The sequence below is a fragment of the Dermochelys coriacea genome, chromosome 1, assembly GCF_009764565.3.
Source record: "Dermochelys coriacea isolate rDerCor1 chromosome 1, rDerCor1.pri.v4, whole genome shotgun sequence".
Taxonomy (NCBI): Eukaryota; Metazoa; Chordata; order Testudines; family Dermochelyidae; genus Dermochelys; species Dermochelys coriacea.
In genome coordinates, this window is record NC_050068.2 from 120301145 (window position 1) to 120318515 (window position 17371).

The 17371-nt window shown below is 40.8% G+C and overlaps 1 protein-coding gene across 9 annotated transcripts in view; it reads left to right on the forward strand.

Moving 5' to 3' along the window:
• Positions 1 to 17371, forward strand: part of VWA3B (von Willebrand factor A domain containing 3B) — a 138356-nt gene that overhangs the window by 73390 nt on the left and 47595 nt on the right. For all 9 annotated transcript variants that reach the window (XM_038387796.2, XM_043491439.1, XM_038387792.2 and 6 more), the window contains 3 exons: positions 4414 to 4532; positions 12791 to 12841; positions 13556 to 13775. In XM_038387796.2, coding sequence (XP_038243724.2) covers positions 4414 to 4532; positions 12791 to 12841; positions 13556 to 13775 — 390 coding nt within the window. The remainder of the gene's footprint in view (positions 1 to 4413; positions 4533 to 12790; positions 12842 to 13555; positions 13776 to 17371) is intronic.

The following is a 17371-nucleotide window of genomic DNA, read 5'->3' on the forward strand; positions in this document are numbered from 1 at the left end:
TCATATGTGAAAATAGCCTGTTTGCCAAAACCGAATAAAGAAAAACTTGTGTGAACCTGCACAAAACAGTGAATTTGGGTATGAAATGTCACATAACAGAAACTGGGAATTTACACAGTCCTAATGGGCTATTTCCTGGCAATTGTCACCACTCCCTATGACCTTTTCTGGAGAGCCCTACCATCTGTTCTCTTCAGGTATCTCCATGGAGAGTCTCCCAAGCACTCCCTTCATCTTTCCAGGATAGACTTGAAAATTTGTTATAACTACTGCTTGCAAGAAGCACCTTGTAAAAAAATAAAAGCCTTCTAGAATAGTTTGAGCCACCTCTCTGCAAATGCTATTTTAGAGAAATATTTTATCTAGATATTATTGGGCCAAATTAATCCATAGGGATGAATTTAGGCCATTATATTTGAAATGAATATAGTGGTATAGCTGTTAGCAAGCAATGCAATATTTGTAGGCATTTTTGGGTTCAAGGACATAATTACAGATAGAGCTGGGCAAATTTTTTTCTTATGAGGAAAAAAATAGTTTATTTGCTGAAAAATGCATTTTTGGTCGACACAAAACTATTTGCGAATCTGACCTGACAGTTTTGTTTGGGGGAAGGTTTTTCAGGTCAGTTTGAGGGAAGTAAGAGTGAGTTTGTTCCACTTAGTATAAATACTTAAATATTCACTGAGCCAAAGTGAGAGTGACTCTATAGCTGGTGATTAAAGCACTCACTTGGGGAAAGAGGGGTTTGAGATGTGGATTCAAATTCCTCCTTTTAGTTAGGTAGAGGGAAGATTTGAATCCACATCTCCTAGGTCAGTGCCTTAATCACCAGACTATAGAGTCACTCTCACTTTGGCCCACCGAATATTTAAAGTAGTTAAATAAAGTGGAACAGCTTCAACTGAGAGATTGAGAGCAACCTACCCAAAGTAGTCTATAGCCTTGAAGTAGATGCTTACCTGGCAGGCTGTGATTTTAATTCAAGTCCCTGCTCCAGAGTTGGGATTTGAAACTGGCTCTCCCACATACTGTTTTCCTAACCACCGAACTGAAGGTTATAAAGGGAAACGTATATACCCGACCTGAAACAGACTTTTCCAATTTGTTGACAAATTCCAAACCTTTTTGGAAATGAACTGATTTTCCATGATCTTTCAGTTTGCTGGCTGAACCAAAAAAATGAATTATTTTTTCTCCCTCTCTAGTTAGAAGCAGTTATAAATTAACACTCCTGTCCTGCCAACTATTTTTACAGAGAACTTCCCCACTGATTTCATTAAGACATCCAATGAATAGCTCAATGGTAGATTATGGCCTGAAATGCTGGAACCTGCATTATTGCAGGTCACAAATATAATGTATGTAAAGGAAGGAAAGGAATTGGAACTACTAATAAGTGAAGTCAACAGAATTACCTTTATCAGCCCTGGAACCCATTCTCCTTTGGAACCCATGCTAACACTTGAAGGAAAAGCTGAGAATAGGGTGACTTTAATTATAAATAGGGCCCTACCAAATTCACAACCTTGAAAAATGCATCATGGACCATAAAATCTGATCTCCCTGTGAAATCTGGCTATTGTAGGGGAGAGTGAGCTCCAGCTGCTAGTCCCAGCTGGGCTGGGGAGGGAAAAGACTTCCTATTCCCCTGCAGGGGCCACTCCCAGGGCCAGGTCAGACTCACAGCTGGGAACCTCCCCTGGCTGGAGGAAGCTCTGAGGCTGCTGGCTTGGGAACCCAGCTCTGAAGGCAGTGCTGAGGTAATGGTGGCAATCCCGCGACCCACCACCACTCTTTTGGGTCAGGACTCCATGGTTACAACACTGTCAAATTTCAGATGTAAACATCTGAAATCATTAAATTGACTATTTAAAAAATCCTATAATTGTGAAGTTAATTGTGAATGGGTTCCAAATGGATCATGAATTTGGTAGGGCCCTAATTATAAAGCTTGAGCAGGAATTGTGAGGTTGCGTTAAGAATCTTTGTTGCTCCTATACTTTGAAAGGCTCCATTCAGAATCATAAATATGTTCACAATTGTTGGTATTCTTTCTCCTCAGATCTTGGTTTTGTTGGGGTAGAATGCTCCTTTGGTTTCTTAGAGGACAACATTATTTTTATTTTCATCCTCTACAAACATTAATACACTAACATCAAATTTATTGTTTTGGAAATAGAGAAGCAAGCAAAAAGGTTACCACTGCAATTCTTCATTAACATCATGCTCATGTTCTCTTTCATTTTTGTGTGCCCTGGCAGTTTCACCTGAGCTATTTCAAAGAGATTAATTCATTACACAACCCATCAGTTTCATATCCAGAATAAAAGGTGTTCTGGCTGTTTAGCATAATGTACAGTCCCCCTCTAGTAGTTCTGGAGGAATACTTTTCTGTAGATTCTTTTGTGTATCTGCTTTGAAGATTGTGGTGTCTTTAATAAGTTTAATGCCATAATAAGTATGTATTTGTGCTTATCCTTTGAGTGCCACTCAGACTATTATACCCATTCTTTGAGAAGTTATATTGAATTTTAATGTATTGTACTGTTGGGATAAAGGGTGATGCTGGGGGGACGCATTCCATTGAAAAGGGAGCCTATGTGGAGAAATCCTGCCAGCCTCTTACCCCTTTTATATAAAGGGGACTGCAGCTTGAGCAAAACTGCTGATCTCAACTATGGCAGTATGGGATTGGAAAACAGGTGATGTCTCAAGTAAGCAAGTCCCAGGCTATTTAGGGCTTGAACTCCATCTGGAAATCCAGAGGCAAGCATTGCTCATTGAGTATTTCCCCCTTTGCAAAGACTGATCTCATCTGTTTGGACAAAATACTCCATTTATGAACAACTGAGCGCCACTTTCTCACTAGCTTTATTTTCTGAATGGATTTAAGGTGTACTCCATTGTGAAGTGCTTTGCTGTAGTCTATTAATAAGGTGACACAAATACATAAATCTCAGTGGAGAGGTTGTTCTCAGAAAGAAAAGGTGGGAACCTTGCCGCCAGCCGCAGATGGAGAAAAAGCCACCTGACTACTGCTGAAAGATGATCATCTAGCAATAATTGGGAATCCAGCCAGACTCCCATGATATAGACACAAGTAACACATGGCAGAGACATACTTTCAGTTAGAGGTACTTTTTTTTTTTTATTGCATCTTTTGATCATTTTCTCTAACTCATCAACAGTACGTCAGTTTCATCAGGATTGAACTTCGGCCAGCTCTCTGTCATCCATGCTCCAAACTCAGCCGGACATTGGGAAAGATATTTAAATGCACCATTTGAGACAAAAGACGTTTTGCAGAATCTGTGTTGGTACATTGAACACAGTAGTACCTTCTTCCTGTACCCCATGTTTCCTTGTGGTACTGTGCACTGGAGTTTTTCCAGAATTACCCTGGAATAGTTTAGTTGTTTGAAGGGTTGTGGGAAGATGGGTTGGGTAATGTTTTTGTTTGGAGGTTGGGAAGTTGTGGGAGGTCTCGCTACCCTCTTTTCTTTAAGATCCCTTATTAGGATGTCTGGCTGTGCTGTTTTTGTAATGAAGTGTGCTTCTGTAGATCCTGTCATACACCTAGAGCCAAATTTTCAAAGATACTTAGACACCTTGTGCAATTTTCAAAAGTGCCTATGCAGGTGAGGCGCCTAGCTCACATTGAAATCAATTACATTGGTTTCAGTGGGAGTTAAGCATCTAACCTACTTTGATCTTTTGAAATCACAATGGGTACCTATTTGCATCTTTAGGAACCTAACTATTTTGGGGAATCTGCCCCTAGAGTATAAGATATGACATTTAAAATGTTTAAATAAGTAAATTCCCTATTTGCATGTTATGTGTAGAAATAGATGGCAATAAGCTGGTGTTGTATACAGACGTATAATACAATGATGTATTAAAACAATACAATATATAATATGTTCATGTTGTAGATCCTGTTTGCATCCTTTGCTACCCTTTATCTATTAGATTTAAGACTAGAGAGAGTGCTGCTCATTCCATTTAGAATTTAAATAGGGATTTAGCTAGCTTAATTTCCCTTGCCTCATAAGAATTCATCTGTAGGGTTCCAACATTTATTTAAAGGGGTCATAGTAGCTATAAGATTTGTGTACACGTAGTATAAGAAAATGATATCTTAATTCAGAAACAAATGTTATGTTTCAACCTCAATACCTTTGATCAATATCAGTCTCGTGGGTCTCCAAACACTTGGTCACTCACATCAAGTGCTTGGCTTTTTCTTTATGAAGTCCTTTGAGATTTGCCTTGTATACATAAGGTTGGGGTATTCCAGTATTCTGGTGGATAAAGAATAACAATAATAATAAACATTATTTTATGTTTTTAATAAACAATAATAAAATAATACAATAAATGAAGTCTTTGCCCTTTTTTGTCTTGTAGGTGTTACCCCTGGCCCATGTTAGCAATGACAAGAAGCGGATCACACTAATTAATCCTCAGGCGGTAAATCTTGATGCCTATAAAGAGAAACTGGAACAAGCAATTAAATCCTATGAAAGGTAAGTCTGCTCTTCAGATTTTCTCCATGCTGACAGACTAATACCGTTTTTTCATATGATGAATTGGGTTCATTTTACATCTCTGACTGCCTTAGCTGTGCTTTGCTCACTAATCCATCTCCTCAAAGATGTATTTTAACATTTTGTACAACTGAGCATTTTCAAACAACCACCATTGTCTAAAAATGTATCCTGCCAGAGAAATGTTTTCTTCTTTTCAAAAGTGCGGCATTAAAAGTAAATGAGCAGTCAGGGACACCATAAATATTACACTGCACACATAATACACACATTATTCTTTTTAAGTAACAAAAATTCATTTTAATCTCAACTATATTCTCAAAATGTTAAATGTAAAACAAAACCCTTTCTGAAATAGAAACAACATACAAATATAGCCAAGGTAATAAACAACGGGTGCCTAACATTAAGCTCCTAGATCCATATTTAGGTGCCTAGATAATTGTCCTGAGTTTTGCTATTGATTGCTTGGCACTTTTGAAAATCAGACCACTTATTTAGGCTGACTATGAGTTTAGGAGCATAACTTTAATTAGGCATTTGTGTTATAAGGTATTGGCCCTTATTTTTATGGGTTTTTTTTTCCCCCAGAAGAGTTGTGTTATGTTTATTGTTTGCAGGATCAGATAGAAAGTAAACATTGAAAGGATATTATAAATCTTAACTATTTCTTTCTTGGCTTTTAAGTTTGTGGTTTTTGAAAATTATGTGATTAGTAATCTTAACAGGGTTTTATGGACAAAAATCTTTAATAAACTATATGTCTAGTCAAATTTTATTCTAATAAAATGTACAGATTTAATGACTAATAAATTTATAACAGCTGAGTCTTCATTTCTTGACTAATTGCTGTGTTGGCTTCCCAAGTTTTAGGATTTGTCTACGCTACAGAGTTTTGTCAATAAAAGGTAGCTTTTGTCAACAAAACAGTAGATGTTTGTACACTACGTTGTGACTCGTGGCAGCAAAAATGCCCTGCTTTGGCAACACAATAAAACCACCCCGACAAGAGGCATAAGGCTTTTTGAGCAAAAGTTTTGTCGATAAAGTGCCAGTGTTGACACCACGCTTTATTTTATTGCTTTAATTGCCTCCAGGAGGTGTCCCACAATGTCCATCCTGACTGCTGTGGTAAGCAGTTTGAACTCCACTGTCCTGCAGGCAGGTAAACAACCATCTCTGCCCCCTCCCCCTTTAAAGCCCTAGGAATTTTTGCAATTCCATTTCCTGTTTGTTCGATGTGGAGAGATCTCATTGCATCTTATCAGGTGACCATGGCAGCAAACATTCTCCCGCTTGGACCACTGTGGAGCTGTTGGATCTGCTCAGTATCTGTGCAGTCCCAGCTGTACTTCAGCTGTAGGAATTTTGATATCTATGGGTAGATTTCTGAGGATTGTGTGAAAAGGGCTATGATCGGGTCATGGTGCAATGCAGAGAGAAGATAAAGAAGCTGAGGCAGGTGTACCATAAGGCGAGGGAGGCAAAATGTCACTCTGGTGCTGCACCCAAGACCTGCTGGACGCTATCCTTGGCAGCGACCCTACCTCCACTGCCAAGAGCCCTATGAATACTTCGGCGGGCCTGGAGGCGGTGGAAAGAAGACCTAACCCAGAGGATGAAGTTATTGATGAAGAGGTGGAGATAGACAATGATGAGGAGCTCCCGGCAGGGTCACCTCGTGAGCAGGCAGCCAGGAACTGTTTACCACTCCAGAGGTTTCTAGCCAGTCTAAGAAGTTGCTCTCCAGTAAGCAAGAAGCAGAAGAGGAGACACCTGGTAAATGGATGTTGTTTATGTAGTACAGAGGTGGGTTCAGGGTATAGAAATGCATAAGGTTTGCTGTGTTTCTGTGTGCTAGACATTTCCCTGTGTAATATAGTGGAACAGGGTGTTGATGCACAGGGAGATCTCATGGGAATCCCCCACAGAGATCTCTAGGAGGTACTTGGCAATCCTCTGCTAAAGGTTTCTTGGCAGAGCACTTTTGTTCCTTCCCCCATTGTAGGAAACTTTCCTGCTCCATTCAGCAATCACTTGTGCAGGTACCAGAGCAGCACATGGGCGAGCAGCATAGGGACCAGGGTAGAATCCACAAGTGTGTAGTAGATGTGCCCTCGCTTCCCTGTTTACCCTGGTGCCTCCTTTCCCACCAAGCATATTGTGTGTGTGTGTGTGTGTGTGTGTGTGTGTGTGTGTGTGTGTGTTGTTTTTTTCTAAAATAAAAGCAACATTTTTGAACAATAATCTTTGTGTCCTACAAATTGAGATAGCAGGCACTATCAAGCCACACACAGGTAGTTTAATCATTTGCTTACTGGAATTTAAGGCCCAAATTTCACAATTGCTTCCTATGAAAACTAGATGTAATGTAACATTGCAGTATCAATCACAGAGATGTACATTACTGGTTTTCATTTTCAAAGTGTTGCCTCAAAACCTCCCTGATTTGACTAACCCCACCCTGTGGGCCCCTCTGATAACCCTGGTATCTGGCTGCTCAAAATCAGCAGCAAGGTGGTCTGCCTCAGCACTACACCCCTGAGCAAACCTTTCACCATTAGCTACACAAATATTATGCAACGTACAACACGGGGCAAATATCATGGGTATAATACCCTCACTGAAGTCTAATCTGCCATAAAGGCATTGCCAGCACGCCTTTAATCTGCCAAAGGCACATTCCACGGTCTTCTGGCACCTACTCAGCCTGTTGTTGAACCACTTCTTACTGCTATCCAGGTTTCCTGAGTGAGGTTTCATGAGTCGTGGCTGTAAGGGGTATGCTGGGTCTCCCAGGATCACTATGGGCATTTAAGCATCCCCCACTGTAATCTTCTGGTCTGGAAAGAAAGTCCCCGCTTGCAGCTTTATGTACAGGCTGGTGTTCCTGAAGATGTGTGTGTCATGCACTTTCCTGGACTACTCTGCATTGATGTCAGTGAAACACCGATGGTGATCCACAAGCATCTGCAACACCATGGAGAAGTATCCCTTCCTATTGATGTACTCCATCGCACGGTGGTCTGGTGCCAAAATTGGAATGTGTGTGCCATCTGTCACCCCTCCAGTTAGGGAAACCCATTTCTGCAAAGCCATCCACTATTTCACACACATTTCCCAGAGTCACGGTCCTTCGTAGCAGGATGCAATTAATTGCCCTGCACGCTTGCAGTAACACAATCCCAATGGTCGATTTTCCAACTCCAATCTGATTTGCGACCGATCAATAGCAGTCTGGAGTCGAAAGCTTCAACAGTGCGATTGACACACGCTTCTCTACCGATGGGGCACCTCTTATTCTGGTATCCTTGCGCTGCAGTGCTGGGGCAAGCTCCGCACACAGTTCCTGGAAGGTGGCTTTCTGCATCTGAAAGTTCTGTAGCCACTGCTCATCATCCCAGACCTGCATGACAATACAGTCCCACCATTCAGTGCTTCTTTCCCAAGACCAAAACCAACAGTCCACCTTGTACAGCTGTTCTGTGAATGTCAAAATAAATTTAAAGTTGCTCCTATCCATATCAAACACCACATCAGGCAACTGGCAGTCTTGTTCAGTTAGGAACTTCGTGATTAACAATATTGCTCTCCGTGATGTGTTAATGACAGTTATCTGACCATAGGAGAGCAGTGCAGGATCAATCCCTTCACTCAAAGATGCTGGGATGCACAGCAAACAAGGGCTGTTGAAAAATGCCACAAAAGAAAGCTGGAAGTCCATGGAATGCTGGGATGGAAAACAATGCATCATGGGACACTGAGCTTCTCCTGTCAACACAGCTACCACCTCTCAGGGAGGTGGACTTATTAAAATGACGGGAGAGCTCTCTTCCGTTGGTTTAAAGTGTCTTCACCAGATGCGCTACAGTGGTGCAGCTGCATCAGTGCAGCAGCATCGATATAAATTTGTAGAGTAGACCTGCCCTGTCTTTCTTTGTCTTAAAATAAAAACTGATTTGGAAACTGTTTATCTTGTATAATATTTATGAAAATCAATTAAGATGTACTGGTTTTTATTTTGCACTCACTAGATTGAATGTTAATAGGTCTAGGGGGCCTGATCCAATGTTCATTGAAGTCAATGGGAATTTTGTCCTTGGTTTTTAATGATGGAAAAACTATTTCCATCTTGTTCAGTACTGTGAAATGTTGTTGGAAAATAGTCCTGGTTGACTTTAGTGGAGTTGTAAGGGGGAGAAAAATGTCTTCTGATAAAATATTATGTGTGTTTTACTTAAGAGCTAGAACTTTTAAAGTTCTATGCCTGGTCCCTATGAAACTTACTGACATGAGTGATCTTTACTGATGCTAGTCCCATTGACTGAAGTGAGTCAGGATTACTAGCATCAATAAGGGCTTGTAAGGCTGGGCCCAATCTTTTTACAAATATGTATTAAAAAATAAAACTGCTTGAAGGCATTAGTTGTTATGAGCATTAATTCTAATGAAAATTTCAAAATGAACATTTTAGCTGTTTTTCCTTTAGAACCGAGTGAAAAATTATTCAAAATCAAAAATATTGTTTCTTCTGAGTTCATGAGACAAACTAACATGGCTACCACTCTGAAACCTTTGAACAAAACATTATGGTGGTTCTTTCAAAGGTTTACAGCTGAACATTGACTTAATATAGCTTTGAAACTTTACTATGCAGAAGAAAAATACTGCTTTCCTTTTATTTATTTTTTTTAGTACTTGATGTTTAACACAGTATGGTACTCTATTTACTTTTGGGGAGGGAAGGGGGGGGTCTCTGCTGCCTGATTGCATACTTCTGGTTCCAAATGAGATGTGTGGTTGGGCAGTTCATAACTCTGGTGTTCGTAACTCTGAAGTTCAACCTTTTCACCAAGTATATGCCTTTTCCATGGTGAACTCCATGGTGCAAAATTCCATAAGCAATTTTGTAGATCCTTTATGATGCGCTGGAGAGGTTTTAGTTGGGGGTTGTAGGTGACAACTAGTAGCGTTCTGTTACTTTCTTCGTTGGACCTGTCCTGTAGTAGGGGACGAGAGCTGAGGAAGTGTTGTTCTAAGTCAGCCATAAAAATGTTGGCATACTGTGGGGCCACGTGGGTACCCCTAGCACCCCTACTCTTCTTGAGCTACATTGATGAACTCTTCATTGTCTGGACCCATGGGAAGGAGGCCCTTGAGCAATTCCACCAAAATTTCAACAATTTCCACCCCACCATCAACCTCAGGCTGGGGCAGTCCACACAAGAGATCCATTTCCTGGACACTACAGTGCAAATAAGTGATGGTCACATAAACACCACCCTATACCAGAAACCTACTGATTGCTATACTTACCAACATGCCTCCAGCTTTCATCCAGACCACACCACACGATCCATTGTCTACAGCCAAGCTCTAAGATATAACTGCATTTGCTCCAATTACTCAAACAGAGACAAACACCTACAGGATCTCTAGCAAGCATTCTTAAAACTACAGTACTCACATGTTGAAGTGAAGAAACAGATTGACAGAGCCAGAAGGATACCCAGAAGTCACCTACTACAGGACAGGCCCAACAAAGAAAATAGCAGAATGCCACTAGCCGTCACCTACAGCCCCCAACTAAAACCTCTCCAATGCATCATCAAGGATCTACAACCTATCCAGAAGAATGACCCCTCACTCTCACAGACCTTGGGAGACAGACCAGTCCTCAATTACAGACAGCCCCCCAATCTGAAGCAAATACTCACCAGCAACTACACACAACATAGTAAAAACACTAACCCAGAAACCAATCCTGCAACAAACCCCGGTGCCAACTCTGTCCGCATATCTATTCAAGGGACACCATCATAGGACCACATTAGCCATGCCATGAGAGGCTCTTTCACCTGTACATCTACCAATGTGATATATGCCATCATGTGCCAGCAATGCCCTTCTGCCATGTACATTGGCCAAACCGGACAGTCTCTACACAAAAGAATAAATGGATAGAAATCAGACATCAAGAATTGTATATTCAAAAACCAGTAGGAGAGCACTTAAATCTCTCTGGACACTCAATAACAGACTTAGAAGTGGCAATTCTTCAACAAAAAAACTTCAGAAACAGACTTCAACAAGAAACTGCAGAACTGGAATTAATTTGAAAACTGGACACCATCAAATTAGGCCTGAATAAAGACTAGGGATGGCTGAGTCACTACAAAAAGTAATTTTCCCTCTGCTGATACTCACACCTTCTTGTCAACTGTTGGAAATGGCCGACATCCACCTTGATTGCATTGGCCTCGTTAGCATTACAAAAGAAATTTTCCCTCTCTTGATATTCACCCCTTCTTGTCAACTGTTGAGAATAGGCCACTTCCACCTTAATTGAATTGGCCTCATTAGCACTGACCCCTCAGCTGGTAAGGCAACTCCCATCTTTTCATGTGCTATATATACTGCTTACTGTATTTTTCACTGCATACATCTGATGAAGTGGGTTTTAGCAATGAAAGCTTATGCCCAAATAAATTTGTTAGTCTCTAAGGTGCCATAGGGACTCCTCGTTGTTTTGTTCAAAGTTACTAGAGTTACAAAGATTTCAGAGTTATGAACAACCTCCATTCCCGATGTGTTCATAACTCAGAGGTTCTACTGTATGTACCAATTTTTAGTAAAAGCAGTTTTCTAAACTCCCAAATTCTCAAACTATAAATCCTTGAAACTAAGATTACAAAATAGAAACACTGGTATAATTAAACTATAGCATTGCAGTTGCAAGGCTGCAATGAAGATTTTAACAGTTTCAGCAAATGTCATTGAGGATGGGGGTGGGGTACATGTGAAAGGTGAAATCATTCCTTGCCTAGATGCCAAGTTTCAACCTGTAGTGGATGTAAGTGACAAGTTATACTCCAGATTTCCATCTGAAACACCAATTTAACCATGTCTTTTTTGCTATGAATACAGTATTACATTTCTGATAATTGAATCTGCAAGGTTTGCTACTGAATAGTCGCGAATTTGTTTTGACATCTATAAATTAGACAATATGTTAGTACATGCCAGTTTCAAGAATAGAAGAAACCATGACAATAACCTCACCATACATAGATTTACTATTAGCATAAAATTAAGAGGTAGGAAAGTGATGGCAATAATTTAATGTTCCCACAGATAAATATACTTCAGCAAAGGAGAAAAAAGCTGGGATCTACAAAGCATGTGTGATCTTGAATAGTTACAGACATTTGCAAATTAGTTAGTTATGAATGTGCAGCATTTAGAAGTGTGAAATAGACAGCTGAGCATGCCAAGAATGCAGAATATGAATGTACTAGTAATTTACATTCTGAAGGAGTTGGTTCTTGTTTTCCTTGGCAGATGAACTGAATCAGTCGGAAACCCATGTTCAGAATCTAATTTTGTATAGGCTGTTGGGGTTTTTTTTAAGTGCAACAGTTAATTCACCAAGATTGGAAAAAGACACATGTTTGGAAAGGTTTGAGTCGTCTCTGGAATGAACTGATGCCAGCTCAGACATTTGTGAGCAATAATATAGCAGAGTTCACTTTTCTATATGATGGCAGCTAGGACCCCCAGAGATTTGCTTCTGCATTGTGAAATGAAAGAGAGTTATGTGATGCCTTACTTGTTGGGATGTTGACATTTAGGAATAAAATTGCCTAGTAGAAATTTGTAATCTATGTCTTAAAAAAGAAAGACAAATCATCTGCAACAAAGGAAAAAACCTGTAATGTTTTTAAAATGACAGCACTTGAGTGCTTTTGGATAGGCAGTTCTGTTTTCACCACAGCAGCTTTCCTTAATGGGCAGAGTGGAATGAAGTAGAAATTTAAATTGTGCGATTTCATTTGATTTTTAAGTGGGGGAAAAAAATCATTAACATTGCTTCTCAAGTGTCTTCATGCTGAAGCTGTTAACTTGTCGGGGACAGCTCTTGGCTGACATTAAATCAGCACTATTGCTTAGTTTAGATTACTGGGTGCTGGACAGAACTCTCCACTGAAATTCCTGCAGGAAACAGTAGTGATTGCCACTAATTTCTGAAGATAGAAGATGGAAGATGCTGTTTTCTTATATCCTTTTGCAGATGATAAATTCATAGTGGAATGATAAGAACACTGTTTGTGCTTTCAGAATACAAATCATGGTAGATATCTTTTGGAACTGTGTGTTCTGGTTTATTCATTGATATTATGATAATCAGACATACGCGGACCGCATTCCCTCAGGAATTGTTTTCTTTTATTTAATAGGCGCCTAAATCTAATTATTTGGAGAGCACTATCTCAAGAGGAAAGAGACAAGTAAGTTTTCACTTTCTTCCTGTCTCAATAATTTAATTTTTGAAACATTTATTAATGTAATGGGAGCTACGGTGCTCAGCACCTTTTAAGAATGAGGTCATAAATATTTTACACACTTTTTTGGCTGCTCTTGTCATGGCCAGTTTATTTTATTTTCAAGTATTTTCTGTCTACACCTTACTGGTAAATAATTTTGTGTGTGACACAGGGTAACATGTAAGCCTCAGGGTTTGGTTTGCCATCCACTGAGTTACAAAGTGAGAGGATTCCTTTCCCCCCTTGCTGTTCACTTTTGTAAAAGAGAATAGGCACTTCCCCCTTAACAGTGTTACTCTATGCTCAGTGTGAGTGTCAAGAGTTTGGGAGGACTGGGACATCATCTTTTTTGGCATCAGCATAAACCCTTCTCTACTTAGCCAGTGAGTAGCAGTCCAAGGATTGATTAGTGAGGGAATAAGCTATACTGATTATGAGTACCTTTACACTGGTATGACTGTGCCTACAATGGGGTTTGTAGCACTTCAATCAGATTGGATTTTAAACTGATATAGTTAGAATGGTACAAAAATTGTATGTAGAACAGCCCTAAGAGCAGTGAAGTTAGCACCTATTTACTTCACAGGGGCAGTGTGCTCCTTAATTACTTAACATTTGTAAAGTGAAATTGAAAAACATTACAACGTATAATTGTAAACAGTTGTAATTTTTTTAAAGGTTTGAGCAGGAGGAGCCAGTCTCATACATGGAACACAAAGAAGCTTTGCTACAGGCCTTAGAAAATCTGGGTTGGCCTGTTTCTTATGATGATGTGACACTTTTGGAAGATGAGATTCTGGCAGGGTTAACATACATCCAACAAGCCTCTGATCTTCAGGAAGCTGCCAAAAAGGAAATTCAGAGAACCTCTGCATCGTACATCAACCACAGTAAAATGGTAGGTTGTACTAGCAGGGCAATCAAACATTTTCTTTCAAATATTCTTCAGTGTGTGCTCCTAGGATAATTTCACCTGTCACTTAGCTACGTGATAGGTTGGCTCTAACCATAACTCTATACAGACTGGGGAAGAACATGCAGACTGAGATGAGACTGAGAATCATGCTTCTAAAAAAGAGATGAAGCTGTAGTGATCTCCTGCTATTTTGTAGAAAAGTTTGTTTCCCTATTGTAACTAGACCAGTAAGGGGTTGTGTTACCACCTGCCCTGCAACTCCGTGATCTTAAATGCTATGCTGCTGTGTCTCACAGTCCAGACACCAACAGCCAGCAGACAAGCATACAGGCCACACCCTGGCTTCCCCTGCCCAATTACTTTTTGCAGAGTGACCCCAATCCCTTCCCAGTCCTGAATTTTCCCCAAACTGTCTGCCTTGTAGTGCCCAACCTTCTTGCTGAACATTCACAGAAGTTAAGTTTGCTGCTCCTTAAAGAGACAGTACCCAGCAATTTATTAGCTTAACTATGGGTCAAATCGCTCTATTTGAATCAAAGCACTAAATTGGTTTATAGTAAAAGTAAAAAAGTTTATTAACCAAAAAGGTTTAAGTGATACCAAGTATAAGAAATAAAGTTAGAAAGGATTACAAGCTACAAACGTGAAAATACACTTTTAAGACTAAAACCTGATATAACAAACTAGTCTCTCTTGTTCAAAGAAGTGTTTCTCACCAAGTCTCTTTTCCAGCATGGCTGACCAGGCATTCTGGCCAGGACCTCTCACAGAGCTCAGAATGCTTGTTTCCTTTGTCTCTTCAGGTGAAGGATGACTTAGGGTTTTTCTTACTCTCTCTTTATATTCCATTAAATCTTTGAAAGGATACTTTGAAAGTATACTTTGAAGGATATCCCCAGATAAAGTTCCTTTGCCCTGTGGGGTGTAGATGGTAGGCTATCTGGTGTCGACTCCATGCTGGTTCCTTCCCCACTGGTGATTATGACAAAGCAAATAATCTCTTCCTGCAATCTCCAATACAATAGAGTAGTCTGTTGAATTTGTCCACTCCTGGTTTGAGGTGTTGGCCTCTTTCGTTTGTCTAGAGCAAGGGTGGGCAAACTTTTTGGCCTGAGGGCCACATCGGGGTATGGAAATTGTATGGTGGCCCATGAATGCTCACGAAATTGGGGGTAGGGGTTCAGGAGGGGGTGCAGGCTCCGGCTGGGGGTGTGGACTCTGGGGTGGGGCCAGAAATGGGGAGTTTAGGGTGCGTGAAGGGGCTCTGGGTTGGGAGGCGGGGGGGTGAGGGCTCTGGGGTGGGGCTGGGGATGAGGAGTTTGGGGTGTAGGAGGGTGCTCTGGGCTGGGACTGAGGGGTTCAGAGGGCGGGAGGGGGATCAGGGCTGGGGTCGTGGGGAGGGGCTCTGGGATGCAGGCTCCAGGCAGTACTTACCACAGATGGCTTCCACGAGCCACGTGGTGTGGCCCCCAACCCTGCTCCCTGGTTGCAGCTCTCCAGCGGGAGCTTGAGGGCCGGCTTAAAACAGCCTGTGGGATGGATCTGGCCTGCGGACCATAGTTTGCCCACTCCTGATCTAGAGAAAACCCATTTGTCAACTCCACCGACATGCTTGATCTAAACACATTTTAGTCACATATTTCCAGCACACCTGTAAAGTTCTTGTGGGTTAAACATACATATATCACATGAAAATTTTAATGATCATTGAGTTATTAGTTTTCCAGTGATATATTACCTGCTACCTTTTGGGTAAATATAATAACCGTGTGCCATCTGCCATTGGGGAGTTCTTAGTCACACCCATACAAATATATGCATACACACATACCTCATGTTTCTTTTAATTAACAAAAGGTAGATTTGTTTCCTCTGAAAAAGAATACTTAAATGTAATCATTTAGGGGTGAAATTCATGTCCCTACATCATACTAAGCCTGAGTAGTTAGATTTTGTGCAGGGAACTCCATAGGGGTTGGATTGGATAGACTCCACCACCAGCCCAATCTGTTGGCTATTTGCCACCATTATTCCAATCTATGGGGCTGAAATAGTGTCCATTGCACCTCCACATTTCCATTCGGGGTGCTTTTGGGCCATATAAGTGCACAAATTTGAGCCCTTCTCTGGGTATGTCTACACTGCATTGTAAACCCAGTGCTGCGGGATCTGGGCTTGTGGACTTGGGGTTTCCAAGCCCAGGCTGGAGAATCCACACTGCACTGTAAATATTGGCTTACCGTTGCTGGACCTGGGTCTCACAGCCATGCTAACATGTCCATTCTGCACTACACAGTCCTTCTGGCTCAGGCCTGCACCTTGTACTGCGTCCACATTATAAAATGAAAGGGGTTGGACCTGAGTCTCAGAGTGATTTAGGCCCTGACCTATCTCCCTAGCAGGGTTGTAGGACCTGGTCCAGAGTGCTTGCTGATCTGAGTGAGACTGCTTTGTGAGTAAATGGAAGCAGGGCTTCGGCTTAAACCTGAGTCAGAGCCTAGGCTTAGTATTCAATGTAAACATATCCTCTTTGTCCCCTGGCAGTTTCTCTGCCTGTGATCCTCCTAAACACAAGGCTAATAGAGAGCTTAAGTGGTTAAGTGGGCTTTGTGGAGGCCCTCCACTCTTTGGGTGAGTTTCACTATTGCATACTAATGAGATTCCTATAGGACATTTCTATATCTGTATGTACATATAACATGTTCTTTACATGTTTTTTCGGTAAGCTAAAACTTTCATTGATTTGTAGATTGTTGGCCATTGCAATAACTTTATGGTCACCACTTCTCTATTCCAGCTCTTTAGTGGGCAGTTTGTAGAAGGCAAGTTCTGGGTTTGCACCTATTCTGAAGAATTGAGTGGGGGGGGGCATGGTTTTGGTGTGGTATGCAGGTGAAATACTAGCTGACAAACTTGGTATATCACTTCCTTGTAAGTACCTGTGGGTGGCTGCAGCTCCAGTACAGAATACAAGTATCCGAACTTGTGCTGTAGGAAGAGTCCAACCTCAAGCTTTGTGATTTTACTCTTTCACTATCTCAACCCAGGCTGAGGCACAGTGCTAGCCCTCACAAAAGAGGCACAGTGTCAAGCCTTCAGCTCTCCAACAGTTTTACAGTGGTGGAGGGAAGTAAATTTGGACTCCAAATCAATACTCCCTTCCTGTACAAATTAATCAGCCCCAAATGCAGGTCACATACATACAAAAGTTTACCATAAATCAATGAACATTTATTTCTAAGAAACAGCAATTATGAGTAACTTGCCAACAGATTCCGTTTTGTTTTGACAATATTATTAACAGATAATATTTGCCACTTAACAGTATCCCTAAAAAAGAATGCTGAAATTGAGATAACAAAAGTACAAAACTACCTATGGGTCAAGGGTATGGGTTAAGGACGTAGTGGCATGTTAAATTTCTTTAGGCTTAACAAAAATTGTTTGTTTGTTTGTTTGAGTGTTATATCTATGATATGCTTACATATTCTCTTTCTTGTTTTTGTTTTGTAAGTTATGTGATAGGTAAATACATTTTTGGCCTTAGTCTTAAATATTCGTCATTGGTTTTTTGGTTT